The following is a 26,099-nucleotide window of genomic DNA, read 5'->3' as shown; positions in this document are numbered from 1 at the left end:
TTCGACCAAGCTTGTTAAATGGCGTGGCTGTCCCTCTGTCCGTAGTCATACTAGAAATACGCATATGGATCAACGCTGGCTCTTGCTGTTACTGCCTAAACAGGCTTGCCATCCATCAGTGCGCATACGCTTCTTCGTCTCCGTCTGTCGCTGAGCTGGAGCGTCCTCGCCACCCTTACGCCCCGCCCATCTTGCAGAGTTCTTGCAGAGAGATAGACCAGAGCTTCCCTCTTCCAGCTGTACAGCACACGCCGCAGAGTGACTCACGGTGCTCGCTTCTTCTGCCATGGACACTACCGCTCGTCCTCCAACGGTCCGCTCACGACCGCGCACAGCTGGGCATGCATCTAACAGCGTCTGCGCACTTGTTGAAAGCAGAGGTATCTACACCCATGCGTTGTCCTCGAGACTGATGCCAGGCATATCGCGCTTGGTAGGAATGGCTTTCTTCCTCTTGGACTCTGGCACTTGCATCTTGACAGAAGTGGCAGATACGCAGACGTAAGACTTCCTATCGAGACGCTTGGCTCACCACAGCTTCATCCGTACCATACACAAGCTTTGCGTGCTCGAGCCTACACAAGTAAGCATTGCGAAGTAATGACCAGGCTAACAAGAGATTCTAGCCCCTGCCACCGCCTTTAGTCCTACCAAGAGCAAGCTCGTACGGATCATCGAGGAGAACACGCCCAACAACAACTTACGTGCTATCTCTAGGAGACTATTCTCTGAAGCGGAAGGGTTGGAATACCTCTCCGATTACTGCATTGACCAGGATATCACAGCTGTAAAGACCGCCACCAGCGGCAAGTTCTTCTGTATCGCTGCCTTTGCTGCCGGAATCAAGCATCTTGAGGACGAACACAATACTGTCTTCGCTCCAAAGACACTTCGCATCCAGTACCAGTCATCGGACGGAGTCATGCTGATGGACTGGGGCACAGTACGAAGCTTGGAACTCATCTCCAACTCAATTGAGGCAAAGAGCGATCGATCTCTGCTCGGCATCTTAAAGAAGACTGGTACGGCGGCAGGTCACAGATTACTTCGCAGCAGTATATTACAACCATTGACGAACAAAGACATCATTGAGCACAGACTGGAGCTTGTTAAGGAGTTCACAGAGAAAGAAACCTTGTTTTTTGACGTTCAGAAGGCAGTCAAGGGACAACATGATCTAGAAAGACTCTTGGCTGTGCTCGTGACTAAGCCTGCCCAAGTCAGCATGAAGTTCTCGGAGCAACGTCTCAATGATGTTCTGTTGCTGAAGAGTGCGTTGCAGCTGGTATTCTCGATTGCAACCGCGATGTCAAGAGCTGAGTCGGCGCTTGGCATTGAGATTGCAGCTCTCCTCTCCGCTGCTGCAAAGGACGATGTCTTGGCTGCCATATCAGAGCTCATCACTGAAGATACTGAGGTAGCATCTAGCCCCCTGGCTCTGCGAAACCAACGTTGTTATGCCGTCAAAGCTGGTATCAACGGCATGCTTGATCTTGCTCGCCAAACCTACAAAGAACTGGTCGACGACGCCGTCTCGCTAGCAACACAATACGCAGGTAAGCAGGCATGCTTCGATCAAAAGACTAAGACACGTAGAGGAGTATGAGTTGCCAATCCAGCTTCAGTTCGAGGCCAATCGAGGCTTCTTTCTCTCCATACCGATCGGTCAAACTGATCACCATGAGCCATTGCCCGATACCTTTGTGAACCAAGTCAAGCGCAAAAAGACCATACAGTTTTCGACTTTGGACTTGGCCAAACGAAATGCTCGCATTCATGAAGCACTCAACGAACTACTGATGCTGAGCGACGAGGCCGTCGAAGAGTTGGTTGAAACCATTCAGACGCACATCAGTGGGTTGTACAAACTTTCTGAGGCGATCGCTTTGCTCGACATGTTGCATGCATTTGCATCCGTTGCAATCTCTTCGAGGTATGTCAGGCCTCACTTCTCTGACGATACACTCGGGATCAAGCAAGGCAAGCACCCAGTCAAGGAGAAACTCGAAGGTCTGCATTACGTGGCCAATGACACCTTCGCCAACGTGAATTCTCGATTTCAGATCGTGACAGGTTGTAACATGGCTGGCAAGACAACGTATCTCAAAGCGAATGCATTGCTTGTAGTCATGAGTCAAATTGGGTAAGCGTTCGAACCTGCGGACTCTTCTGACAACAGGTCCTTTGTACCGGCTGCTCATGTAGCAACGCCAATATTCGAGCAATTATGCACACGGTTTGCTACGGATGATGGTACTGATGTCGACGCCAGTACATTTTCCGCAGAAATGCAAGATATGGCCTTCATCATGAGAGAAGCCAAGGCAAGTTCCCTGGTTTTGATTGATGAATTGGGTCGAGGCACCTCTACCAGCGATTCTCTCGCAATTGCGACGGCCATTTGTGAAAAGCTGCTGGTGAGTAAGGCCACGGTTTTGTTCGCCACGCACCTACACGAGCTTGCCCAAGTCTTACAATGGCGCCCTGGAGTTACGTGTCTTCGATTGCGAGTGAGCGAAGAGGCAGACCGGCTAACCATGCACTACCAAGTTGCGGATGGTACCTGTCAACAGAGCGCGTATGGTCTGAAGCTCGCCCAATCGACTGCGCTACCAAGTACTTTGACCGATCGGGCTGTGGGACTGAGGACCGCTCTTCTGGTACGCCAAGCCGACCGTCGCGCCGCAAGCAAGATCGGCAAAATAGTCGCACGTCGCAAAGCCGTCTTGGAGCTTCAGTTGTCATTGATGCGTTCCGCTGAGTCTGTTCTGGCAGAGAAAGACACGCATGCTCTTCTACTTCGCCTACAGTCAGCATTCCTGGACAATTTGGCCTAAGTCTCTGCCCATCGAATGACGGTGACGGATGTTGTGAAAACCATAGCCACGATGCCAGTGCAGATGAGTAGAATATCGACCGCCTGTACGAAACGTGAAGAAGCGACGCTTTTCAGGTGCAACAATGCTGGATAGATGTAGACCAAAGGCACACAAGCAAATGACCCGATTAAAGCCACGAATTTATCCAGATCATTCGCGCCGAGCAAGGCAAGCAGACCACATGCAAGAACCATGCACAACCTAAAACTGTTCTTCTTCCACTTCGTCAGAATATCTCTCTTCCCCGAGAGATGCCCGAAGAGTCCGCCTTCCAAGATTCGCATAGCGGGAAATAGCTGAACGGGCGTTCCGACCAAGACAGCGAGCGAATACAAGAACTGAACTGCGTTCACAAGCTTACTTGTCTGTGGATAGTTCGTGATAATTTCTGTTCTAGTGTGCTCGCCAAATGTCGCGTAAGAAAGTGCCCCAACAGATAAGAATAACAGGGTGATGAGTAGCATCACTAAGTAGAGAAGCCGTTCAAAATGTTGAGGTCTTGCCATCGATGATTGTATGGGCAACAGCAGCCCGATTCCTTCGAAAGTGAAGATGGCAGACCCCACGGTGAGAGGAAAATTGTGAGCATTGAAAAGCCGAACGCTGTGGTGAGCGCCGGAAGAGAGCAGCGTAGCAATGTCGTAGTACCATATATAGGTTAGTCCGATAAGAATACAGACATCCGCCAGAAGTGCCGAGGAGCCTAGCTTGGCGATATTGCGTATTAGTGCCAAGGGTACTAGGACCGCTAATTGCAAGGCCAAAAGAGCACTGACTGACAATGGTGAGTCCGAGGTCTTGCCAACAGCAGCCAGGAAGCTGCTCATGTTCTCTGCGACGAAGATCATACCTGCGCACACAAAGCCAATCTGCGAGACTGTGATGCTGATCAAAATGATGGTTCGCATGTGGTCGCCACCGATTGCTTGACCAATCTCCCCGTAGCCGCCTCCATGATGCTTTCGGCATTCTAAAAGCAGATGAAACGCGAGACAAGAGACAAGCGAGACAGCAAGAAGTGCTATGCTGGAGAATAGAATGCCCCCGTTGCTAAAGGCTTTCGGTAGAAACAAAACTCCAGTACCGATGAAGGACTTAACAAGCAGAAAGAATGTCTTGACAATACTCGCATCACCTTTCTTTGGTACTCGTGAGCTTTTTCTTCGACCCAGCAAAGGGCGAGATTCATCTGTGACCTCGTGTGCAGGCGTCAAGTGGTCATCGTCGGTTGAAACGGACTCGTCGTTGTCCGACTCGGCCAAGTCTTCGCCAGCAAATTGACCATAGAGATCCAAGAAATCAATAAAGTTGTTTGTAACGGGTCCAGTGAAAGAACTGATACGACGCTGCTGATGGTTGATGAATTCGCGTCTGAAAGCGCCTGGCGCATGGGCTTGTCTTGTCGTTCGCTGAAGACCGAATCGTTCATCCGTGGACAATCCTCCCGTCGGATGAGAGAAGGTAGCAGCGCGATGATGCAGCTTAGCGCGAGCATCGATCTTGTACAAGTCTCTATGCATATCGCCTCCCAGCAGCTTTAAAGAAGACACGGGTTCCTCAGAGCCAGTGGCAGCTGTACCAGACGCGCCTTCATTGTGTACAAGTTCGGCAGAAAATGCAGGATCGAGGTGTTCCGACAAGACACGGGCTTGTTGTAGCTCATCGTCGGCTATGATGCCAGCCATACCCAAGCGCAGGTTGACGGTTTCCAGCGCTAGGACGCAAGTTGGACGGCGGTAGGGGTTTTCAAATCATTAATAGCACCTCTACAAGTCCAGGACGAAGTTGAGATTGACCACTGATTTGCAGCACTGGATCGTGGTCCCGCTTGCAGAAGAGACTACCAAACCTGCTGGGATTGTTCTTCAAGATCACCACGAGAAGGAAGGATAGACTGGGTGACGGTCCGGCAGATGTGATTGAATGTATTTGAAACAAGCATCACGAAAGGCAACAAAATGAGAAAGTACAGGCGCTATTTCTGAGATCTTGTGACACGCTCAGTCTTTCCCTTGGGAACACTTTGAGCTGACTTTTTCTGGCCATTAGCTTGCGATTTCTCCTTTGCTGGGGTCTTCTTGGTTTTCTTAGCATCAGTCTTCTGCTCCTTGGGCTGTTCATCACTGCTAGCCTTCTTAGAGCCTTTCTCGCCAGATTCTTTTTCATCTGCTTCGGGCTGCGCCTCTTCATCAGACGCTGAACGCTTCTTGGATGGAGGCTTCAATTTGTTAGACTTGATCGTGACGGAGTATTGGACTGACCTTGTCTGATTTCTTCGTCTTTGAATCAGCAGAACCCTTCTTCTGCGGTGGCCCTGTTTCGGGCTCGTTCTTACTTTCTGCTTTGCCTTCGTAGCTACCTCCCTTGGATTCGTAAAGCTTTACCGCCTCTGCAGCCTTCCAAGCAGCCCACTGACCTTTGCCAGACCCATCTTTGTCTATGGAGTGTCAGCCAATGTTATAGGGTGAAGTCCAGCGTACTCGGCTTGTTCTTGATTTCTTCGCAACACTTTTCGTAGAGCGCTTCATCTGTTCGCTTTCCTTTCGAGGAGCTGTTTGCATCAGGCATGATGAAGATTTGGTAGATACAGAATGCTTGCGAAGGTTGCTCTATACGTTTGTGTATTGTTGTGATGTCATGTCGGCTGTCAACCGCGGGGAGCAGCAGTCACTTTTCCATTCCTTGAAGGCAAAGACCAACCCGGCACAGCACTCTACGGCGAGATCAGATGAAGCCTTCCCGAGGCGCTCGAATAGAGGGCGAGACCACTGTATGTTGTGGCCGAGAAGGCTTCAACCCAGGCGAGGAACCGTTTTCCTTTCCATCCCCTGATGAGGAGTGAGTGCTTCCTCCATTGACGGCTGCTCTGCTGAAACCAAGCCTACTCGCCACGCTCCGCTTGTCCTCTCGCTTCTTGAGCTGATCCAGCTTGAGGCTCAAATCTCGCGCCTGTTCGCGAGATCTTTGGCTGCGGGACAGAATATTTTGCGCAAGTGCTTTGTCCGATAGAGCGTTTTGCTGATCCGCTTCATCTGCCTCAGCACTGAGCTTCAGCGGAGATGCCAAGTCTTGCGCCATATTCGCTCGTTGTGTAAGCTTGACGGGATAAGAAAAGTTGCCCGCTGACCCTGTTGGTGTTCTTGGCGAGTGTGTTGAGTCTGGCGATGTGGGCACCTTGCTGGATAGCGCCGGATTCTTCAGCCGAAGCACCTCCATCTGAAGCTCCTGTATGTAGCTGTTCTGAGACGCCCGATCTGCTTCGACAGTCTCCAGCCTCTTACGGAGATACTCAACAGACGCCTCGTCCTCGTGTATGTCCGCCAGACTCTCATTCGTGCTCCCATTGATACTCTCGCTGAGTGTTCTGAAGCCCTTGTTGGGCAGCTGCGAGCCTTGCAATTTACTGATAAGCGCTTGTGCATCAAGCAGTTGAATTCGGAGACTGCCAACCTCAACACGCAAGCTCTCCACGAGCAGATTGACATCACCTCCAAACAGCTCGGCCTTTTTGGCACGGCCAGGGATAAACTTGGCACGACTGGCGAACTTGAGCGTATTTGTGGTCTCCATGACGTACCGCACGTCAGTGTTGATGGTCGCCAATATACTCACCAGACTCAAACCAGAAAGAGCATGCTGAAGTAGACGCGTCAACTTGGAATCGCGAAAAGGGATGTGGGCAGATGAGGCTTGACTCCCGCTGGTAAGTCTTGCGATGACTGTTCCCAGTGTCAGCAAAGACTTGTTGATGTATGACCCTTCTTTCCGCCTTTCAGCATCCGAAGCTGCCTTTTCAGACCCTGCGAGGTCAATCATATTCAATGTTCGGATCTTGGCAACACCAGAGGCATTTGACATGGTCAAACTGAGTGAAGCTGGCACTGACTCCACCACGAGTTGCACCACGGCGTGTGAGCGAGACGAGTGCGCGTTGAAGTCCGTCGCTGCGCTATGCCTGACTAGATCGCCTTTTTGCATGATGCTTGCAAATTCAGATGCAGAGCCGATGGTCAATTCTGTTAGAGGATAGGCGTGAATGCCCCGTTTCGGGTCATCCCTGATCTTGATTTCTTCTGCGTCGCTTGCATCTGCATTGAGTAGATCCTTGATGCGCTCGTTGTAGATCTCGAGGTAGGACACGCGAATGATATACCGGCTTGCGGTGTCGGCTTCAATTTGCTGGAAAATATCGGTCACAGCTTGCGGGATGATACCAGGCGAATCAGAGACACCTTGCATAGAGTATGTCTTGCCCGTACCAGTCATACCATAAGCAAACACAGTCCCGTGGTAACCTTCCAGTACTCCAGCCACCAACCGCTTGACACAAGCATCGTAGATTGTTGCGTTGGTATCACTTTCGGCGAAGACGTGGTCGAATGCGTAGTCTTGGGCACCAGCGTTGGTATTTGTACCATTTGGACGGATGGTCCTGTCTTGGGCGTTGTAAAGCCAAGGCTGCACAGGAGCACCGAATTGTGCAGGTCTGACTCTGACTGAGACAACGGTGTTCTCTGCACCGATGCCGGTAGCAGGCGGCGGCGCGCTGCGCGTAGACATAGCAGACCCTGGTCTATAAGCGTGAACGACAGTCGGATAGCTGTCTGCTGCCGATGCGGGTCTTTCGAAGGGGTTGCGCTCGCGGACAAGTCCGGATTCGTGCATACGCGATGATGCCGCAGACGGAGGACGCTTTATTGTATATTGCGGTCGAGATGCTGTGGAAGATGATGAAGGACTCATAGGTAGTGTCCTGTCGTTCCTGAGCATGTGAAGCGACGGACTCGCCCTGCCGCTATTTGCCGGTGAACTCGATAGGACCATGTTTGACTTGATTTTTCGTATCGTTCGTGGCGGCTCCATCTTGTACAGAGACCTCGACCTGTACTATCGAATCAATCGAGAGTCCACGCTGCAGGATGTATGATGGTGATGATGATGATGATGATGATGAGAGAAGCACCGGCGGGCCTGGATATATATGTTTGTTGTTGTTGCCTCGAAGGACCAAAATTGAACGGTACAGCTACACCTAGAACAGCTACAACCACACGAGGCCGGCGCTTGAGCTCGAGAACAAGGCCAACTGGCAACTGCAAAGCTGAATCACCTGGCCTCCATCTGCGTCAGTGCACCAGCGAAACTGTCCCGTCAAGCTAGACGCTGGAACGATTGAATCGCAGCTAGCTTGCTGCTGGGGCCACTTCGTAATTGCTTCTGCTGCTGCTGCTGCTGCTGCCGTCAAACGACTAAACTTCAAAAAAAGAAAAAAAGGTTGAACCCGGCCTCCACGGCGGCCAATTGATGGCGTCGCTGGATCTAGAAGAGTATCGACGCTATGGCAGACAAATGCTGCTGCCAGAGATCGGTAAACCCGGCCAACTCTCTCTGAAAAGTAGCTCTGTTTTGATAGTGGGTGCTGGCGGCTTGGGTTGCCCATGCGTTGCGTACCTAGCAGGTGCTGGCGTCGGTCATCTTGGTGTCGTGGACGCAGATACAATTGACATATCAAATTGTCACCGTCAGATATTGCACAAGCCATCCGACGCAGGCACATCAAAGGTTGACTCCATCGCCAGCTTCGTCAAGGAGCTCAATGCGCAAATACACTTTACGGGCTACAAAGAAAGACTTGTTGCAACCAATGTCATGTCTGTTCTTGCACCATTCGACCTCATACTGGACTGTACAGACAATCAGCAGACGCGCTATCTCATCTCTGATGCATGTGTTTTGCTCGACAAACCTCTGGTTTCTGGATCAGCTCTCAAGATGGATGGCCAGTTGGCTGTCTATAACCATCAAGGTGGTCCTTGCTACCGTTGTATCTTTCCGAGTCCTTCTCCGGCGGCCAGCGTACAGTCCTGTGGAGAGGCAGGCGTTCTTGGACCTGTAGTTGGGATTATCGGCGTGATGCAAGCTCTTGAGGCAATCAAGATCCTGATCAAAATACCTTTGCACAGGTCTACAACAGTCGCTAGTCTAGGACTTCCTTCCAGACCGTCGAAATTGCTCCTTTTCTCGGCCTACGGCGAGCCACAGTGGCGTCAGATCACATTACGAGGCAAGAAACCATCTTGCGCAGTGTGCGGTGAGAAGCCGTATATAACCAAAGAGTCCATCGTACAAGATACAACTGGACAGTATGAAATTTCGTGCTCGCTGGACGCAGCTCCTTTGCAGGTTAGCAAAGGAGAACATCGCATAAATGCTCTGGAAGCAAAAAACGCGATGCACACATTTCACATCATCGACGTTCGAGACCCTACCCAATTCGGTATCGCCTCTCTGCCTGGATCGAAAAACGTTCCCCTTGATGATTTGACATCCTATCAGCACGATTGTCCAGTTGACAAGACCTCTCTTGTGGTTTGTCGCTTCGGTAACGACTCGCAGTATGCTGTGATGAATTTAAAGGCCAAATACGGTGCACATGAATTTGTTGACATGATTGGTGGTCTAGAGGCCTACAGCAACATCGACAAGACCTTTCCTTGCTATTAAAGATGACTCGGCATCAGACTTGCACACAAGATGCTTTTCATCTGTCATTGAGCAGCTGCATGGGATTGCGGCACTGCATATGGTCTGCGGATGCTCAACAACCTCATCGCCTCGCTTCGGTTTCCATTCCATCCCGCAGTCAGCGAGGGCTCACTCTTCTCTCCCAGCTTGGCATCGACTGGTAAACTCTTCTCACTTGCCGCGCAATTACCATCAGGCTCGCCAAATCGACTGATTGGTACATCTGAGTAAATTGATGCCTCTCCATCGGTTCCTGCAGACCATAACGAGCTAGTCGCATCAAGGGAGACCCCTCTTGATATGTCCGACATAAAGGTCGGTTGACGAACAAGGCCGAGTGCGTCTATATCAATGCCAGGAAGCTCTGAAGGACTGCTCATTGGTGCGTCTATTGTGTCCGATGTCCCATGCGGGTTGTAACGTGCAGAACAACCCATCTCAGGTGCTTCGTACCTTGCTGGCGCTTCGCTGTACGCCGAACCAAGTTTCGGGTCGACAGAACCTGCGCCGGTCAGCACGTAGCTAGATCGCCGTTGCTCGACCCGCGTTTCCAACTGCTGACTCAATCCAAATCGAGCCTCCAACATGGCAGGAGAGCTCGATATTTGAGCAATTGCGCTCCCCGCATCTTTGCCACCATCTATATTGTCGTCTGCCTTCGACCATCGAGTCTGCCCTACAGATGGTGAATTTAGACGTGAGGACGACTGAAGGCGGGGAGAGAAGCCCGTCACAGTCGGGGAGGATAACGTTGGTGAGACATTTGTAGAAGTCGACTTGCCAGGACTGAAGCGTTCACGACGCCCGTTCTGCCCTGGCAAACGCAATGGTCGGTCCGCCTCATTGGAAGAGCTTTGAGAACGCGCCGGGCTGCGAGAATCTGTTCGAGGTAGCAATGGAATCCCGAGCGAGGAGCGACCAAGTCGCTCTAGAAGGTCATCTTCCTCGAGGGTCGTCACCAGAGGCTGTGGAGGGAAGGTGATCGAGCCTTCGCTCAGAACGCGTCTGCTCTTTCCAGCGCGCTTCTCTCCCACAGCGGGCTTGTCAAGCTGATTGAGTGGCGCCACCAGCTGAACTGGAACGCCATAACCCTGCGACTCCTTGTAGTGAGACCACAAAACTACTTTCTCACGTAGCATGGCTCTCCAAGACATGTCTGACATTCTGACATCGAGCTGCTCTATTTCCATGACTTGCAACACGGTTAAATCGACAATGGCCGTCTTTCGGCCCAGAGCCTCAACGTGATCAACGTCCAGATGAAGCACATCCGGCTTTCCATAGAGGCTGAATGCAGCCCAAATTGCAGATGCCATGTTCAGCAAGGACTGCAAGGACGGCGTGGTACCGATCGTGCGATGTCTCTGATGCGCATCGTTGATGGGCAGAAGAAGGACGTTGCCATTCACAGCCGTACCCAATTGCCCGTCTGGGGTAACTATGCTGACTTGACCTTCCAGCTTGAGCATGGCTGCTGTTTCAATCAGCGAAGCACTTTCTGGATAGAGAGCATACGCCGCAAATACGTTCGTGACTACGAATTGTGGGTATCTGTCCCTTTTGTCTGCAAACAGCTGTAACTCGACGGTACCCGGTGGACCAGTACCAGTTTCTGACGAAGCAGAGATGGAGCGCGAATGGCGCTTTTTGAATAGGCTGGTCTTCTGTGGGGTGGCTGTCCTGCAGTACAGACGTGTCCATTGAGATTGGGCAGAAACGGCACTTGACACCCGCGCTTCGACGTAACTATCGAAACGGGCGTCTTTTTTGGTCACATCAGCGCTTCCAAATTGCTTGACAAGACGGGCAGTGTAAATTTCCTGCAAACGAGCACGCTCGAACACAGCGAGCCTGAAGGCCACGTACCAAGCATCGCACTCTTGCAAATCTCCATTACAAGGCCTGAGTGTGAAGCGGTTGCGGCCGATAGTTGAAACGATGATACTGTTACGTTCGGACGATTGTACAAACCGGGCATCGGCCAAATTTGCGAACGAAGTCGATTTTGCGTTTGTCAATGGAATAGTAGTAGAGCTTGCGGACCACAACAGGAGAGAGGTTCCTTCCAGTTGAGCAAAGTAGTCAAAGAACTCAGTCGATCCTGTGGGTGCACCGTCAGCATCGAGATCTTCTCGGCGTTGCAGGAAGCCTTCATAGTAGAGCTTTGTCTTCTTCGTGTTAAGCTCTTGAACAATCTCTGCAAAGGGACGCGTAGCTTCACTGTATCCTGACGGTATTTCAGAAGGGTTTGCCGAGTCATGTGGCAGGCTCCACGACGGGCTCGGACTGCTACTGGCTGATTTCGCTTGTTCTGATCGATGGCGCCTGTGTTTCAACATGACCTATTGATACAACCCGTAGTAGTCTGGGATGTAGATTGCTAGTACAAGCGAATGTATATCGTATAGTCCGGCCTCCTGTAGTCCACGCGAGTAGCAGCGACCGCGCCACGGTCTGCGCGGGCTCGTTGCTCACGTCCGCCGTCCTTCACGGGGTAGAACTAAACTAAACGTGGACGAGCTGCAGATGAGGAGCCGGGCAACTGCATCCATGAACGCATCAAAATTCAACGCTGCGATCGCACCACAATCTGGACTTGGCACCTCTGAATCCATACAAATAAGCGCTTCAAGTCCCACCTAGATGGCCTCTGCAGAGTCAAATTCTGGCGACCTTGTAGAGGGTGTGACAGATATTTTGAAACGATCTGCGGATGATGCAGTACTTCTAGAACGACCGAGTGACGAAGATGATGTGGACGTAGGACCGCAGCTGCAACGGAAGAACGCGGATCAACATGGCTCAACACCGCCGAGGATAAAGCGCAGAAAGATCAAGCCGAATCAGAAGCTCCTCTTACAGCGATTGCCACAGTTGCCGCGCTATGTGCGGTCGTATATGCATAGAGCGCAGGTTTCATCCATTCACACGGCCTCTGCGAGCAGTTTCGTTGTGACAGCTTCTGAAGACGGGGCGACAAAGCTCTGGAAGAAACAGGCAATTGGTGTCGAATTCGTCAAGCAGTTTCGAGCAGCCGCCCAGCCTCTAGGACAGTCTGCATTGAGTGTTGACGGCTCACTCTTCGCTACGTCCTGCTCCACTGACAGCACTATCAAGATATATGACATCTTCAATCTCGATCTTTTTTCAATGCTTAATCTGGATTACATGCCTCAGAACATTTGCTGGGTCTCACGCAAAGGTAGCTTATCTGCACTGCTCGCTGTTGCGGAAAAGGATTCAGCAACTGTGCGAATATACGATCTCAGATCGGAGAACGACGACCCTATCCGCACTTTAACCGAGCTTCACGGAGAGGCAGTCATTCTTCTTGCCTTCAATCCAAAATATGACTGTTGCATCAGTGTCGATGCGAGTGGATCGGTCGAGTATTGGATGCCCAACGAGAACACACCAATGCCGAAAGAAGTCTTTCGAGCGAAGGGGCTCACAGATCTTTACGAGTTCCGCAAAACCAAATCAGTGCCGACATGCTTGTCAATGAGTCCAAACAACGAAATTTTCGCAACGCTTTCCTTTCCAGATCGCCAGGTACGTCTATTCAACTTCACCTCTGCGAAAATATTGCGCAAGTATGACGAAAGCCTTGCTACTGCAGAAAGCCAACATCAGTCTGGAACGGCGATTGTGCAGCTTGATGACATCGAATTTGGCCGTCGTTTGGCCATCGAACGCGAACTTTCGTTGAGTTCGGAGCTGCGCAGGTGTAATGTCATTTTCGACGATTCTGGACTCTTCTTGCTCTATTCCACCATTTTTGGAATTAAGGTCATCAACACCTATTCCAATACTTGCGTGAAGACGTATGCTCATGATGAACGGATACGTCCGATGAATATTGCGCTCTATCATGGTGCACCCAGTAAGCCGAAGAGTACCACGTTGGCGATGGCTGCGTCAGACAACCCGCTGCTGGCAGAAACCCTGCATCGTGACCCAATCTTGTTTGTCACTTCATTCAAGAGCCATCGATTCTATTTGTTTGGTAATGCTGAAATGGCGAAGTCGAAGACTGAACGGGATATCGTCAATGAAGAACCCGATACAAAGGCAGATAAAGGAGTGATGGATGAAAAGAAGGCTTTGCCATCAGAGGCGACACTATTCACATCCTCCGGCGATATTGTTCTTCAACTGTACCCGCAGCAAGCTCCCAAGGCAGTAGAAAATTTTACCACACATTGCAAACAAGGTTACTACGATGGGACGATCTTTCACCGTGTGATTCCGCATTTTATGATCCAAGGAGGCGATCCAAAGGGCGATGGCACAGGCGGCGTCTCCATCTGGGGCAAAGAGTTCGGTGACGAATTCGTCCCGGAGTTGAAGCACGACAAACCTTATATGCTCTCCATGGCAAATGCCGGGCCAGGGACGAATGGCAGTCAGTTCTTCATCACAACCGATGTGGCTAAGCATTTGGATGGCAAACACACTATTTTTGGACGCGTGAAGCAGGGGATGGACGTGGTGCATATGATTGAGATGGGCAAGGTTGGACGTCTGGACCGTCCGCTCGAGCCAGTGAGCATCCAGTCTGTGGAAGTCAAGCTATAGTAGGACACTTGAAGAGCAGGCCAAGACCCTGCTGGCATTTGCAATCCGTCTCCATCTGAATGGCTGTTTCGGCGTGCGAGGTCCACAACCTTCCTTGCCCTTGTTGCCTTGAATCAGCTCCGCAATATCGGCACAACCATCGCGCGAGCCTTAAGCTTTGAGTGCGCATGTACATTTCAGCGTCATGGTGAGTTGTACAGTCCGCCTTGTTTCGCTCAAGAACTGTCTTGTAAATCTGCCAGAAGCGCTAGCGAGTTCACTTGCTGAAACAGATACCTTGGCGCAAGATGTCGTTGCACTGCTCGGACACAACGGGCAGCAGATCGCATGCGGTTGGACTGGGCACAGCTCTTCTGGCAGAAAGTTTGTTGAGATGGATCCAGCCTTTGCGCGCAACATTGGAGCGCAAGAAGGTGTGGAAATGGACGTGGGCGTGACCCTCGAGTATGCCTCAGCCGACGTGATTTGGGTCGAGCCTCAAAGTCCGGATGACTGGGAGATCATGGTGCGTGTGCTCACCACAGCAATCAATGCTAACGCTAAAAGGAATTACATGCCAGTTTTCTCGAGCTCAATCTGTTGAACCAGATACGCGCAGTAGCGGTCTCAGTGCCGCTCACCATTTACCTAAATGCTAACACAACGGCCACCATCGAAGTCAAGCGAATTGAACCTGAATCAGCTGCGAGTGCCTCTTTTGCACGTATTTCATCGACAGCCGAAGTGATCGTCTCACCCAAGACCCGCATTGTGAACGGTACGACAAAAAAGTCGAAGAGTGTCACAAGCACTCGTTCGCGCCACAGCACAGCGCGTAAGCGACGTCATGCATTTTTGCGCTGTGACTTGAATGAGGGGGTACAATCTAACTTGACCGGCCTTTGTGCTCAAGTTCCGAATTCGTTGCTTCGTGCAGATCTAGGTCTTGCTTCTATGCTCGAGGCGACCATTGTCTTACCATCCCCTCTACACAGCAAGTCGCCGAACGACGCTGCGTTACAGCCTCAGCTTCTCAATGATACGAGCACAAGCCCCGTCAGTCCTAGCAGAACCATCACCCTGCGTGCGGTGGGGTCCGACACTCTGCAAGAGGGACATGTCATTCTCTCCAACCAAGCCGAGGCTGCTTTGAATGCTGTAGTGGGTTCACGACTCAAAATCACAGCAGCGAATATAACAAAGCAATCAATCTCTACCCTCACTTGCCACCCCATTGCTGGCTCCGCGAGCGCAAAAGAAATTGTTATTGGCGGCAATAGCCAAGATCTTTTCATCGAAAAATGCCGAGTCAAATTACGGACTCTCGAGAGTGAGCCAATCAGCCATGGGCTCTTGCTCGATGACTTTATCGTCTCGCTGGAATCTGGCTCCGGTTGGGCTCTGCTTCCGGACACAAAAGACATGAAGCTTTTGCGTGGATCTGATGCAACCATGACATTTCAGCGGCCTGAGTCAACTGAAGTTGCGCTTGTCAAAGGTGTAGGCAATCTCACCCAAAAAGCTCACAAAGCAATTCTAAGAACCAACGGTGTGTTGTTTCATGGATCCCGCGGTTCCGGTAAGACTGTGCTGACGCTGGCATGCGCTCACTTCGCGCGATCCCAAAGTATTCACGTGGTCACCGCCGGCTGTTCCGGTCTTTCAGAAGAGCGCCTACCCGTCATCAAAGAGGCCATCAATCAATGGCTCATGACAGCGTCGTGGTACGAGCCATCAATTGTTGTGCTTGACGATCTGGACAGACTGTGCCCTGCTGAGGTCGAGCATGCAGACTCAACCAGGGCCCGTCAAATCGCTGAGGTGATCCTCGCTAGTGTGAAGCACTTCAGGCAACGGCACAGCATTGGTCTCGTAGCGACTTGCCAATCTGTTGAAGCACTGCATCCCCTTCTGACTACAGGGCACCTATTTGACGAGTCCCTGGCACTCAAAACACCCAGCAAAGCCGCGCGGATAGAGATTGTGCAGGCATTGGTGGACAACAAGCCGGATTGTAATGTCGATTGGCTACAAGTGGCGAACATGACAGAAGGATACCTTGCCGGGGATCTGCGGAGTCTGACGGAGCGTGCTGAGCAACAGGCACTTGTTCGTGAGATGCGCACCGAGGAACAATCAACTGGCCAATTGCAAACAAGCGACTACAAGATCGCAATTCAGGACTTTACACCTGCATCATTGCGTGGGATCAAATTGCAAAAATCCACTGTCGAATGGAACGATATTGGCGGACTGGAAGACACGCGGCGTATTCTTCTCGAAACATTGGAATGGCCAACTCGCTACGCGCCAATTTTCGCAAATTGCCCTCTCAGGTTACGATCTGGCCTTTTGCTGTACGGGTATCCTGGCTGTGGCAAGACTTTGCTGGCTTCTGCGGTGGCATCCGAATGTGGACTCAATTTTATTTCCGTCAAAGGACCCGAGATATTGAACAAGTACATTGGAGCATCCGAAAAGTCAGTGCGTGATCTGTTCGATCGCGCGCAAGCAGCAAAGCCGTGTGTCCTGTTTTTCGACGAGTTTGACTCGATTGCTCCCAAGCGTGGCCATGATTCGACTGGCGTAACGGATCGTGTTGTGAATCAAATGCTCACACAAATGGATGGCGCGGAAGGGCTAGACGGCGTGTACGTCCTAGCAGCTACGTCCCGTCCTGATCTGATTGATCCAGCTCTGTTGCGCCCAGGGCGATTGGACAAATCATTGTTGTGCGACATGCCGTCGCGTTCAGATAGGCTCAGCATTCTACAGGCTCTTTCGAGAAAACTCCATCTCGATCCTGCTGTGGACCAGGCATGGCTGGCAGAGCGGACTGAAGGATTTTCTGGGGCGGACATGCAAGCTTTGCTCTACAACGCCCATCTGGATGCTATTCACGATACCATCGCCCAAATCGAGGCTGATGAAAGTAAGGGCGTGAAGGAGTCCGGGCAATCAAGGAATCACACGTCTTCGCCGACATTCATGCAATTCAAACTCACGGACAACAATACGGAGGGAAGTGATATTCATCGCACTCTGGCAGAGCGGGCGGCTGCAATTGCCCGCGTCGAGGCGATCATCAAGCACCAGGCCACACGCAGGACAAAAGAGGTCGATGTTGGTTATGCGAGGCCGGAGATTCTTATTAGCCGAAGTCACTTGGAGAAGTCTTTGCAGACGACAAGACCCTCTATTGCGAGAACGGAAAGAACCCGGCTTGATAGGATATACCATGAATTTGTGGACGGCCGAAGCGCTGATGGTCTGCCTGATGGCTCTGCTTCATCGGAGATCGGTAAAAGGAGCACCCTGGGGTAGTCTGCGACGGTGATGGACTCCCGAGCAAGCATATAGAAGCTTGCAGTTCAAGCATCACGTAGAGTTGAGCTGCAGGATACACGGTGCCCATGGATGACAGTCTTTGCAACTGACGCTGGGCCTGCAGTAGTCAATCACTGTTGAGTCCCTGCCCATGAATTTCGCGATTTGGCACTTTTCCGCAAGTCGCGATGTGACAACGCGCGCGCCAGCCTCCTTCCAATTGACCAACTCTCTGTGATTGCCCTTGTAGCTTGTCTATTCCAGCAGCAAGCATGAGTGCAGGACTCTTTGGTGTTAAAGAGCTTGCCGACTACGAGCATCTTCAGGAACAGCTGATTGACTTTTTGCAGCACTTCAAAGGCAAAGCAGCTGTGGAGGACGCCGCAGGGGCTCTCGATGGTGATGAAGACATGGACATGGGCGCGGACAAGCTCAAGTACATGGAATTGTTGCAGAAAGTATCAAATCGCGAAACGACGACTGTTGTGCTTGAATTGGACGACCTCAAAGACTATCACGAAGACCGTGCTCTCCTCAACAATATTCTAAACAACACAAAGACGTATACCAATTTGGTATGCCAAGCCATTGACAAGACGATGCCATTGCCGACTATCGACCTTGGTGATAATGAAGAGGTCATGGATGTCATTATGCATCAACGCCGTAACCGCAATGCAGCGCTCCAGGCGGAATCGAACGATCCAACGGCAGAAGCGCTAGACCTGTTCCCACCCGAATTGACCCGTCGCTACAACCTATACATCAAGCCTCTTTCACAGGACTATCTTGGACACGGTCGAGCTTTTGCTGTGCGCGACATCCGCGGCGAGCATCTCGGACGTCTGATTACCGTTCGAGGCATCGCAACACGCGTATCAGACGTCAAACCCTCGTGCCAAGTCAATGCGTACACCTGCGATCGCTGCGGCAGCGAAGTCTTCCAGGAAATTCAAGGCAAGCAGTTCATGCCCTTGGTCGAATGCACATCGCGCGAGTGTGTGACGAACGATGCAAAAGGCCAATTGCACCCATCTACCAGAGCGTCCAAATTCATGCCGTTTCAGGAAGTCAAGATCCAGGAGCTGACGAATCAAGTGCCTGTTGGGCATATCCCACGATCGCTGACTATACATCTCAATGGCAACATAACTCGCAGCATTAACCCTGGCGACATTGTTGATGCGGCTGGCATCTTCCTCCCAACACCTTACACTGGATTTCGCGGCATGCGCGCCGGTCTCCTGACAGACACCTATCTGGAGGGCCACTACATCAAGCAGCACAAAAAGCAGTACACCAGTGTCGACACCACGCCAGAAACGATGGCCATGATCCAGGAGTTGCAGGACTCTGGATCGGTCTACGAGAGATTATCGAAGTCCATTGCGCCTGAAATTTACGGACACGACGATGTGAAGAAGGCTCTCCTCTTACTTTTGGTAGGAGGTGTAACCAAGGAAATGGGTGATGGAATGAAGATTCGTGGAGACATCAATGTATGCCTCATGGGAGATCCCGGTGTTGCCAAGTCGCAGCTCCTCAAATACATCACCAAGGTTGCTCCGCGAGGAGTGTATACTACGGGACGCGGTTCGTCTGGTGTCGGTTTGACGGCAGCGGTAATGCGAGATCCCGTCACTGATGAAATGATTCTGGAGGGTGGTGCCTTGGTCCTCGCCGACAATGGCATTTGCTGCATCGATGAATTCGACAAGATGGACGACTCGGACAGAACAGCGATTCACGAAGTCATGGAACAGCAGACCATATCAATTTCCAAAGCAGGTATCACGACGACTCTCAATGCACGTACCTCGATTCTCGCTGCAGCCAACCCTCTCTACGGGCGGTACAACCCCAAGATCTCGCCTGTCGAGAATATTAACCTCCCAGCAGCTCTCTTGTCGCGATTTGACATCCTGTTCTTGATTCTAGACACGCCTGCTCGAGATGAGGATGAGCGATTGGCTCAACACGTCGCTTTCGTGCACATGAACAACCGGCATCCTACCATGAACTTCGAACCGTTGGAGCCAGCCATGATACGCAGTTTCATCGCTGCGGCTCGTCAAAAACGGCCTACTGTCCCGAAACAAGTCAGTGACTACGTCGTGGGAGCTTACGTCAATCTCAGACAAACGCAGAAGCGGGAAGAAGGAAGCAAGCGGCAATTCACTCACACGACGCCGAGAACCCTGCTCGCAGTCCTTCGCATGGCTCAAGCTCTCGCGCGCCTGCGTTTTGCAGATGTGGTCGAGATTGGCGATGTCGATGAAGCTCTTCGGCTCATCGCTGTATCCAAGTCCTCACTGTACGATGACGAATCGCGCGATGTGGATTCGACCTCTTCTAGCAAGATTTACAAGATTGTGCGCGATCTGGCCAATGGTGATGGACACGACTTCATCTCTGAGTGGGCACTGCGAACTATTCGTGATCGGGTTCTGGCAAAGGGATTCACGGAGGACCAACTGTCTGAGACATTGAGCGTTTATGAGGATCTGGGCATATGGATCGTAGACGGTGCGAAGCTTCAATTCCTTGATGAGGAGGGAGCTGCAGCTGGCGATGATAGCGATATGGTCAGGTGAGCAATCGTAGTTCTGTAAGTACTTTCTCCTTTAAATGCTGCGCGGTGCGTCGCCCGTGTCTTCCAAGTCTCCATAGGCAGCTTCACGTCAACTCAGATTAGTAGAGACACCTGCCTGTCAGCCTAATACGAAAGTGTTGGGTACTTGCAGCAATCGCAATGAGAGAGAGAGACACGTATGGACTCAGGCGCTCGCCGACTCTAGCGAGTTTCCAAAAGGTACCTAGCGGACTGTCGTCAGCTTCGTCAGCTGGAGCGTGCGCTTTGAACAAACCCCGACTTGTGCGAATCCATAAACTTTGCACTGTAGCTCCTGACGTAGGTGCATGTGCAGATGAGCAGCAGGAGTGCAGTGAGCAATGACTGGAGATTGAAAAGTGCTGTCATATTTCAGTTTCTCGGCCGATGCAGCAAGCTTGAGCTCTCCAAACCCGAATTAGCTGTCGATTGAATGCTTTACGGCCAGCTAGAGCGAGTGCCAGATGTGCAGAGTAGGAGAGGGCGTTGTTGATTGTAGCGTAGTTCCAATTCGCGGGTCAAAGACGTTTTCCGACCGCGTGGATTTGACTCATGTGAGTTCTTTTCCGCACACACCAGCTGCTTGAATTGTACATGTCATTGTCCCGGGCCAGCTCAGCAGTACGCTGCTAGGCAGGGACAAGTAAGCAGCTGCAATGCGTGGCCGTATACCCGTATCAGCCACTCTGGTCTCGCAGAAGAAGTTGCAAGTTGTCGCCAAAATGGTATGCGTTGGCGAGGGCGAGATGTCGGTCGCCGCTTGGCAAGCAACGCTTTGCACGCTCTTTGAGAAAAGATATCCTCAGGAGCGCATCAATATTGTTGCTGTTCAAACCGCCGGAGGAGCAGAGGTAGATTCGGACTTCTTGCTGAGCGATATTCTGGGCCGACATGAAGAGCCGGAACTCATTGTCATTGTGGAAGATGCTGGCATCCATTTGCAGCAGTGGCAATCGACCATGGGTCGGAGTTCCCAGCTCTTGGCCAGCTTGACGCCTACAAAGCCTACGCCCATCAAATCGGATGGATTGTCAGCAAAGGCAAGAGCGGACCTTTTGCGAGACGGTAGAACGGCTTCTTCTGCCCATGTGCCTCCAGGATCCATTTCGAAACTCAGGAAGAGCCCTCTCTCACAGGACACCATCAAATTGATACGAGAAGATATTGCTCGGTCAGAGCTGCACCCCGCCCTATCTACGTCGCTGAAGCGCAAAAGATCTCCTAGTAGCGAGCACGACAGCACAAGAGAGCCCAGTGGCACAAATTGCAGTGCGCAGGCTTCAAGCGGGGGCTCGCGAACTCCGAAGATGCAAACAACGCGGAATCTCACCCAGACAGAGCATGCGAAGACCATCACTGCGGCAGAATGCGAGTCTTCACTTGTCAGTCCACAGAAGAAGGGGTATGCCGACTCATTGTCTCTCATTCCGGACGATATGACATCCAACCCTTCCAATCAGACAGTCAGACGCGCTGCGGGCGCGATTTGGCCATCTGAAACAAATTCCCTGACCTTACCTGTACCTACGACCTGCACTCCGGATCAGGCTATACACGAATTTAAAGCCTCTGAGCACCAATTACCTCAACAGAACACACTCTCACAGCGCGATGCTACAAGCGATGACGCAAACTCTGATGACCTGGCGAGATTCATGTCATCAGACGGCGACGATGATGATGACGATAATCGAGCCGTACGAGACAATCGACAATCGGGAGAAGCAATACCAGAACGCCGACAAGGCGAAGTGCGCAAGGGGTCAAGTCCTGGCACACCTCATACAAATGGTCATTTCGCCTGGCGTCGTTCCAAGTCAGGCTCTCGCTCACCTCATGGTTCGAATGCCGAGTCCACGACTTTGCCAGAGGATCTTCTTCTGCCTGAGACTGACGGAGAATCGATGGCTTCAAAAGATCTCTCCGACAGCTCATCCAGTCGATCTGAAACAGGGAGCGCAGCGGCTTGGACGAGTGTCAACCTCGTGGCACGAGAGAAGTGCGAATTGAGTGAGAAAGACGCGCAACAGGTACAAAGAAAGAGGTCCGAGTCTGTTGGCGCACGCGCGGCGTCCAGACAATCTCCTGGTGATAATCACGACGCGCGAGGATCTGAGGCGACCCCTTCCGGATCTCTGAGACATGCAAGGCCGTCGTTGGTGACAAGACCATTCAAGTCGCTCAGCTGGCTTGCCAACCAACCAGTTCAGCGAGCAAAAGGCGAACTTCGTTCAGGCGATGAGAGTCTGCCAGTATTGGCTGTCGGCGACAAAAGTCCTCTGGCTGGAAGTCATTTATCTACGAAAGGTGCATCGGCAATCTCGTCTAGTGAGTCCACATCTAGCGAAAGTGATAGCGAGGATTCGAGTCTGAACAACGACGGTGATCTCAGTGACGCAGGGCTCCCTGCGAGCAAGAAAGCTAGTGCAACAAATTCTCCTGCGAGAAGTGAGGCCCATATCAAGAAGTCGCGCGGCGTGCGAGGTCTACTCGGTTAGCACAATCCTCTCAAAACATAGGCTGCTCACAGAAAGGGGGCATTGAATTCAATCAACACTTATGAAAGCATCTAGAGCTTGGCCATGGGCCTCTCCGTGACCCTGCGCTGCGCACCCTGCACATTGACACGATCGCCATCTTCCATGCCCTTCTTGTGTACATTGCCTTGCTCATCACGGTCAATCCCGAGTTCGATCAACTTGGCGAACACTTGACTGAAGTCTTGATAGAAGAGCTCCTTGTCATCAGCATACTTCTGCACCCAGGGAAGCATCTTCTCGTCCTTAATGAGGGCATAATCCGTGGGCAACATCATCAGCTCGTCATCCTCGTCGCGATATTGCATCAGGCCTTGCTTGTTGGTCTTTTGCTTCCATTCCTCGTTTAGCAAAAGCCGGAAATATGTGTTGCTGAATCGCGTTGGTTGGGGGACCCAAGGACCCTCAAATCCAGAGCGGTCTCCGTGACAACGTCCAAGATTGTGTGCACCAGAAAGTGCAACGATTTCTCGGTCGTTGAAGCCCATACGATAAAAGACATCGCGCAGGTGGTTGGTGCCCTGGGTAGCATCAGGAAGCCGGTCATTGGGAGGCACATTCGAGTCATCTGTGTGGTCCAATCGCCCGAACTTGATGGGCACATCAGGACCGCCCATGGCCTTGACAGCCTCTACGCCTGCTAAACACCAAAGGTCGCCGTAGCTGATCCAAGGATGTTCCTTCTTGACAGGCTCGAGAAAGTTGCGCGCATGCTCGAGACCGGCATTAGCACCATCGTTGGCTTCAACGGCATATCGCATGGTAGCACCATTGGATCCGCCCGTGTTCGAGGCCTTGTCATAGGTACCCGAAGCATGCCATGCGAGTCGCACAAAGATTGGTCCTGCGCTTCCGTCATCGTAGCCAGGTTGGTCTAGGACTTTGCGGATGGAGGCACGGACAGCGTCGTAATCGTGCTCTTGTGATGCCTTGCTCTGAACCATGTTGTAGTAGTGTGATGAACCTGATGGTTGCCACCCAAGATCGTCCTCATGCAAAAAAGATCGTCCTCATGCAAAATGAAAGTGACAGCCGTCAACGGAGCCGAGGCCAATGAGCTTTTATGTAAGCAGCCGATCGATTACCTCACTAGGCAATTGCATCTGAAGAACATGGACCGTGGACAAACCGACGATTATGGTCATACATCATGAGAAGGCAATACGCGTTTGTGACACTAAATCAAAATGTGGAGGTAGCTTTTTCAGAAGCCACAGAAGGGAAGCTTGTTATTGGAAGACTTGATGTATGACATACAAATAGTACTGATTAAACCTTACAGCATAGCTTTGCGCAGGGTGTTTAAGCGCTGAGCACGGGCTGGCCAGGCACAGCTGGACAACCGGAAACGGTTGTGTATGGCAAGAGCTTGGCGACAGCAAATGCCTTTCCGGCAGCAGAGAGCAGTGCAACACCGCCAGAGAGGCTGGACGGGTAGTTGTCGGTAGCAATCTGGAATAGCAGACAACGCAAGTCCGATGCAGTCTTCACATTGAGCTGACCGTTTTGAATGGCAGTGCCGGCGTTGAGAGCATTGAACCCAAGGCTTCCGGCATTTCCACCAAAGGCAACAGGAGGAGTGGTTCCAAAGTACTGCTTCAGAATCTCTGAACCAACATCAGTGATCGTGTATGGTGTCTTGCGGGGCACCCAGTTGTCGGGAATCTTCTCACCAACGCCTGCAGCGTGGCTCTTGAAAGTGCCATCAGCGTTCTTGCCAGCGCCGAAGAAGGACGAGACAACAGCGTACGAGGGAATGTTATCGTTGCCGTTAGGCATCAACGTGTAAAGGAAAGAAGAGGCACCGAACAAAAGCAAAGACTTAACACCGAAGTAGAAGTTTGGGTTGTTGGCCTTGCTCTCGTAGTATCGTTGTTCTCTGTACTTTGTCATGCAGGCAAAGTCGTACAGGCCACCGGAGGTTTCTTGACACGTCTGAGTCATCATGCCGAACAATGTTCCGTTAAAGCTGTAGTTGTCACCGTTGGCCAGGAAAACGTCGTTACGTGTCAGGGACGAGTCAGCCTCGAACGTGTTGTGAGTGTTGAGACCTCCCTGGCGCCCAAGGGTATTGCCCTGGAGTTCGCCGCCCAATGCAGTGAGGGCAGTTGCGTCACCTCCAATGGACATCCTCGTAGTGACAATGTCTCCGTCGAGAGGAATGGAAACGGTGCAGAGCAAAATTGCAAGATCGATACCCACATTGTAGACGTCCATCTGTGCCTGAACGAGTTGAGCAAAGTCAGTGACACCATTGTGGTTCAGGTAGCCGTGATTGGCCGCTGCGTTGAGACCAGGGCAAGGGCCACGGTAGTCACCAGCCTTGGGTGCGACGTACTGGTGCACGCCAGTGTTGCCGCCGTAGGCACGCTTTTCAAGGTGACCAAAAGCCTCCATGTTCTCAGTGTAGCGTTTCTCAAGCTGGGCAGCAGATCCGGCTTGCATAAGCTTCGCCATGTTTGGGAAAGCTTGGGCAGCCCCGACGAGAGTCAATGCAGATGCGGTGGAGAACTTCATCTTTGGTTGATGTTGAGATGTTGGTGAGGGCAGGAAAGGCTCTACTTATAGACGAGTCGATGATTGACGGAGTCATCGTATGGCAATCGGCTCAAGGGCGGGCGCGAAGAGTGCAAATGATGTACTTCCATGGCGATCTGCAGAAGATGCGGTTCCTGAAGCGCAGCACGAATTGCGGTTCGCCGCCGGTCCCTGAATCCTTCTGCGTGTTTTGGCGAGTTGTCTAACTTGCGATTGGACGTTGAGGAACAAGGTTTTGCCACGACAAGGGCCTTGCCCGGGCCGCCCTGAGCGGCTTAAGTTGAGCCTGCCTTCACTGCCCTTCAGTGCCTTGGCCTTGGCAAAGTTGGCAAGTTGGCAGGGAATCCGGGGCACAAATTAAGCTTTGTCGAGCGCCCCCAAAGCTAATCCCGATTCCCGACCCCAGGGCAAGGTCAGCCCCTACCGTCATTCTGCAGCTGCCGGCTCACTTTGAGTCACTTGAGATTGTGAAGCTGTCAGGACTCAGGACTCAGGAGTCAGAACTCAGGACACAGCAGTCAAGTTGTCAAGCTATCACTCTTGCTGAATTCTAACTTCCAAGTTTACTATGGTCCTTGATTTTGAACTCTATGGAGCGACCTATGACATAGTGATTGCCACTGATTGGACACATGATCACGCATCGCCTTACAAACACTATTCGATCATGATCGTGTATCATGTAGACGGTGATACAGTCTCGTACAGACCGTACAGTAGAACTCCTGCATCTCAATCTCCTAACTTCTCAGAGTCCTGTTACCGGGAGACTGGAGTCCTGATGTAACAGAGTCAGATCTACAGAGGCACGTACTGCTAGATAAACTTGTCATACAAGCTATGATACAGCCTCAAGGATATAGGCCTTGTTTGTCAGTCAGACTACTGCAGGCGTTTGACGTCTGTGCAGGCGGATGTCGTCTTAAAGCTCCCGTGAGTTTCCTTGAATGGGACGTCACGGACGTGAGTCTTGAGTCTTGACTTTTGAGTCCAGAGATTCTTGAGTCTTGAGTCTTGACTCAGTCCAAGTAGCGACAGCCGACAAGTAAAGTTGAAGTACTGCTCGGCTTCAGCCTTCAAGTGACAGGTCGCATGAATCTTACATGTAGACTCAAGGCCCTTTTG

General features: G+C 51.6%; 13 protein-coding genes across 13 annotated transcripts; 6 read left to right on the top strand and 7 right to left on the bottom strand.

The window, feature by feature from the left end:
• Nucleotides 1-22: 22 nt before the first annotated feature.
• BCR37DRAFT_311033 (muts domain V-domain-containing protein) lies at nucleotides 23-3,100 on the top strand. The gene is made up of 6 exons (XM_040866939.1): nucleotides 23-380; nucleotides 420-495; nucleotides 538-583; nucleotides 620-1,556; nucleotides 1,597-2,143; nucleotides 2,180-3,100. Exons 1-6 carry the CDS (start codon nucleotides 287-289, stop codon nucleotides 2,835-2,837), a joined length of 2,358 nt encoding a protein of 785 aa, XP_040725345.1. The 5' UTR covers nucleotides 23-286; the 3' UTR covers nucleotides 2,838-3,100.
• BCR37DRAFT_335405 (amino acid transporter) lies at nucleotides 2,840-4,531 on the bottom strand (the record flags this gene model as incomplete). The annotated part of the gene is made up of 1 exon (XM_040867182.1): nucleotides 2,840-4,531. A coding segment is annotated over one exon (1,692 nt), but the record flags the coding sequence as incomplete, so codon positions are not given.
• A 323-nt stretch (nucleotides 4,532-4,854) lies between these two features.
• Nucleotides 4,855-5,447, bottom strand: BCR37DRAFT_387187 (uncharacterized protein; the record flags this gene model as incomplete). The annotated part of the gene is made up of 3 exons (XM_040870514.1): nucleotides 4,855-5,112; nucleotides 5,141-5,316; nucleotides 5,360-5,447. The coding sequence occupies 3 exons, from the start codon at nucleotides 5,445-5,447 to the stop codon at nucleotides 4,855-4,857; spliced, it is 522 nt and encodes a 173-aa protein (XP_040725343.1).
• Nucleotides 5,448-6,305: 858 nt separating this feature from the next.
• BCR37DRAFT_335220 (kinesin motor domain-containing protein) lies at nucleotides 6,306-7,220 on the bottom strand (the record flags this gene model as incomplete). Its single annotated transcript, XM_040867173.1, has 1 exon — nucleotides 6,306-7,220. A coding segment is annotated over one exon (915 nt), but the record flags the coding sequence as incomplete, so codon positions are not given.
• Nucleotides 7,221-8,183: 963 nt separating this feature from the next.
• On the top strand, nucleotides 8,184-9,383 carry BCR37DRAFT_402612 (thiazole biosynthesis adenylyltransferase ThiF; the record flags this gene model as incomplete). The annotated part of the gene is made up of 3 exons (XM_040871922.1): nucleotides 8,184-8,842; nucleotides 8,879-9,248; nucleotides 9,276-9,383. 3 exons carry the CDS (start codon nucleotides 8,184-8,186, stop codon nucleotides 9,381-9,383), a joined length of 1,137 nt encoding a protein of 378 aa, XP_040725341.1.
• A 22-nt stretch (nucleotides 9,384-9,405) lies between these two features.
• BCR37DRAFT_303074 (uncharacterized protein) lies at nucleotides 9,406-11,895 on the bottom strand. Its single transcript, XM_040866925.1, has one exon. The coding sequence runs from the start codon at nucleotides 11,741-11,743 to the stop codon at nucleotides 9,428-9,430; it is 2,316 nt and encodes a 771-aa protein (XP_040725340.1). The 5' UTR covers nucleotides 11,744-11,895; the 3' UTR covers nucleotides 9,406-9,427.
• Nucleotides 11,896-12,047: 152 nt separating this feature from the next.
• On the top strand, nucleotides 12,048-13,982 carry BCR37DRAFT_347342 (peptidyl-prolyl cis-trans isomerase cyp15; the record flags this gene model as incomplete). Its single annotated transcript, XM_040867763.1, has 1 exon — nucleotides 12,048-13,982. One exon carries the CDS (start codon nucleotides 12,048-12,050, stop codon nucleotides 13,980-13,982), a length of 1,935 nt encoding a protein of 644 aa, XP_040725339.1.
• A 92-nt stretch (nucleotides 13,983-14,074) lies between these two features.
• Nucleotides 14,075-17,423, top strand: BCR37DRAFT_303076 (P-loop containing nucleoside triphosphate hydrolase protein). Its single transcript, XM_040866926.1, has 2 exons — nucleotides 14,075-14,487; nucleotides 14,529-17,423. Exons 1-2 carry the CDS (start codon nucleotides 14,167-14,169, stop codon nucleotides 17,283-17,285), a joined length of 3,078 nt encoding a protein of 1,025 aa, XP_040725338.1. The 5' UTR covers nucleotides 14,075-14,166; the 3' UTR covers nucleotides 17,286-17,423.
• A 64-nt stretch (nucleotides 17,424-17,487) lies between these two features.
• BCR37DRAFT_379460 (minichromosome maintenance protein Mcm7p) lies at nucleotides 17,488-19,927 on the top strand. Its single transcript, XM_040869263.1, has one exon. The coding sequence runs from the start codon at nucleotides 17,561-17,563 to the stop codon at nucleotides 19,880-19,882; it is 2,322 nt and encodes a 773-aa protein (XP_040725337.1). The 5' UTR covers nucleotides 17,488-17,560; the 3' UTR covers nucleotides 19,883-19,927.
• A 52-nt stretch (nucleotides 19,928-19,979) lies between these two features.
• On the bottom strand, nucleotides 19,980-20,268 carry BCR37DRAFT_347137 (S-adenosylmethionine-dependent methyltransferase; the record flags this gene model as incomplete). Its single annotated transcript, XM_040867746.1, has 2 exons — nucleotides 19,980-20,112; nucleotides 20,156-20,268. 2 exons carry the CDS (start codon nucleotides 20,266-20,268, stop codon nucleotides 19,980-19,982), a joined length of 246 nt encoding a protein of 81 aa, XP_040725336.1.
• Nucleotides 20,220-22,433, top strand: BCR37DRAFT_303078 (uncharacterized protein). Its single transcript, XM_040866927.1, has one exon. It carries the CDS (start codon nucleotides 20,556-20,558, stop codon nucleotides 22,395-22,397), a length of 1,842 nt encoding a protein of 613 aa, XP_040725335.1. The 5' UTR covers nucleotides 20,220-20,555; the 3' UTR covers nucleotides 22,398-22,433.
• On the bottom strand, nucleotides 22,433-23,559 carry BCR37DRAFT_304776 (heme peroxidase). Its single transcript, XM_040866936.1, has one exon. The coding sequence runs from the start codon at nucleotides 23,378-23,380 to the stop codon at nucleotides 22,469-22,471; it is 912 nt and encodes a 303-aa protein (XP_040725334.1). The 5' UTR covers nucleotides 23,381-23,559; the 3' UTR covers nucleotides 22,433-22,468.
• Nucleotides 23,560-23,738: 179 nt separating this feature from the next.
• Nucleotides 23,739-24,953, bottom strand: BCR37DRAFT_392680 (Chloroperoxidase; the record flags this gene model as incomplete). Its single annotated transcript, XM_040871186.1, has 1 exon — nucleotides 23,739-24,953. The coding sequence occupies one exon, from the start codon at nucleotides 24,951-24,953 to the stop codon at nucleotides 23,739-23,741; it is 1,215 nt and encodes a 404-aa protein (XP_040725333.1).
• Nucleotides 24,954-26,099: the final 1,146 nt, after the last annotated feature.

This window comes from Protomyces lactucae-debilis (genome assembly GCF_002105105.1).
Source record: "Protomyces lactucae-debilis strain 12-1054 chromosome Unknown BCR37scaffold_9, whole genome shotgun sequence".
Lineage (NCBI taxonomy): Eukaryota > Fungi > Ascomycota > Taphrinomycetes > Taphrinales > Protomycetaceae > Protomyces > Protomyces lactucae-debilis.
This window is presented reverse-complemented; position numbering and strand designations above follow the sequence as displayed.

Coding starts and splice junctions, on each gene's coding strand:
- BCR37DRAFT_303078 (XM_040866927.1), top strand. CDS start 20,556: ATGCGTGGCCGTATACCCGTATCAGCCACTCTGGTCTCGCAGAAGAAG.
- BCR37DRAFT_303074 (XM_040866925.1), bottom strand. CDS start 11,743: ATGTTGAAACACAGGCGCCATCGATCAGAACAAGCGAAATCAGCCAGT.
- BCR37DRAFT_304776 (XM_040866936.1), bottom strand. CDS start 23,380: ATGGTTCAGAGCAAGGCATCACAAGAGCACGATTACGACGCTGTCCGT.
- BCR37DRAFT_379460 (XM_040869263.1), top strand. CDS start 17,561: ATGAGTGCAGGACTCTTTGGTGTTAAAGAGCTTGCCGACTACGAGCAT.
- BCR37DRAFT_311033 (XM_040866939.1), top strand. CDS start 287: ATGGACACTACCGCTCGTCCTCCAACGGTCCGCTCACGACCGCGCACA. Junction 1,557..1,596: donor GCTAGCAACACAATACGCAG/GTAAGCAGGCAT, acceptor TAAGACACGTAG/AGGAGTATGAGTTGCCAATC. Junction 2,144..2,179: donor GTAGTCATGAGTCAAATTGG/GTAAGCGTTCGA, acceptor TTCTGACAACAG/GTCCTTTGTACCGGCTGCTC.
- BCR37DRAFT_303076 (XM_040866926.1), top strand. CDS start 14,167: ATGGTGAGTTGTACAGTCCGCCTTGTTTCGCTCAAGAACTGTCTTGTA. Junction 14,488..14,528: donor CGGATGACTGGGAGATCATG/GTGCGTGTGCTC, acceptor TAACGCTAAAAG/GAATTACATGCCAGTTTTCT.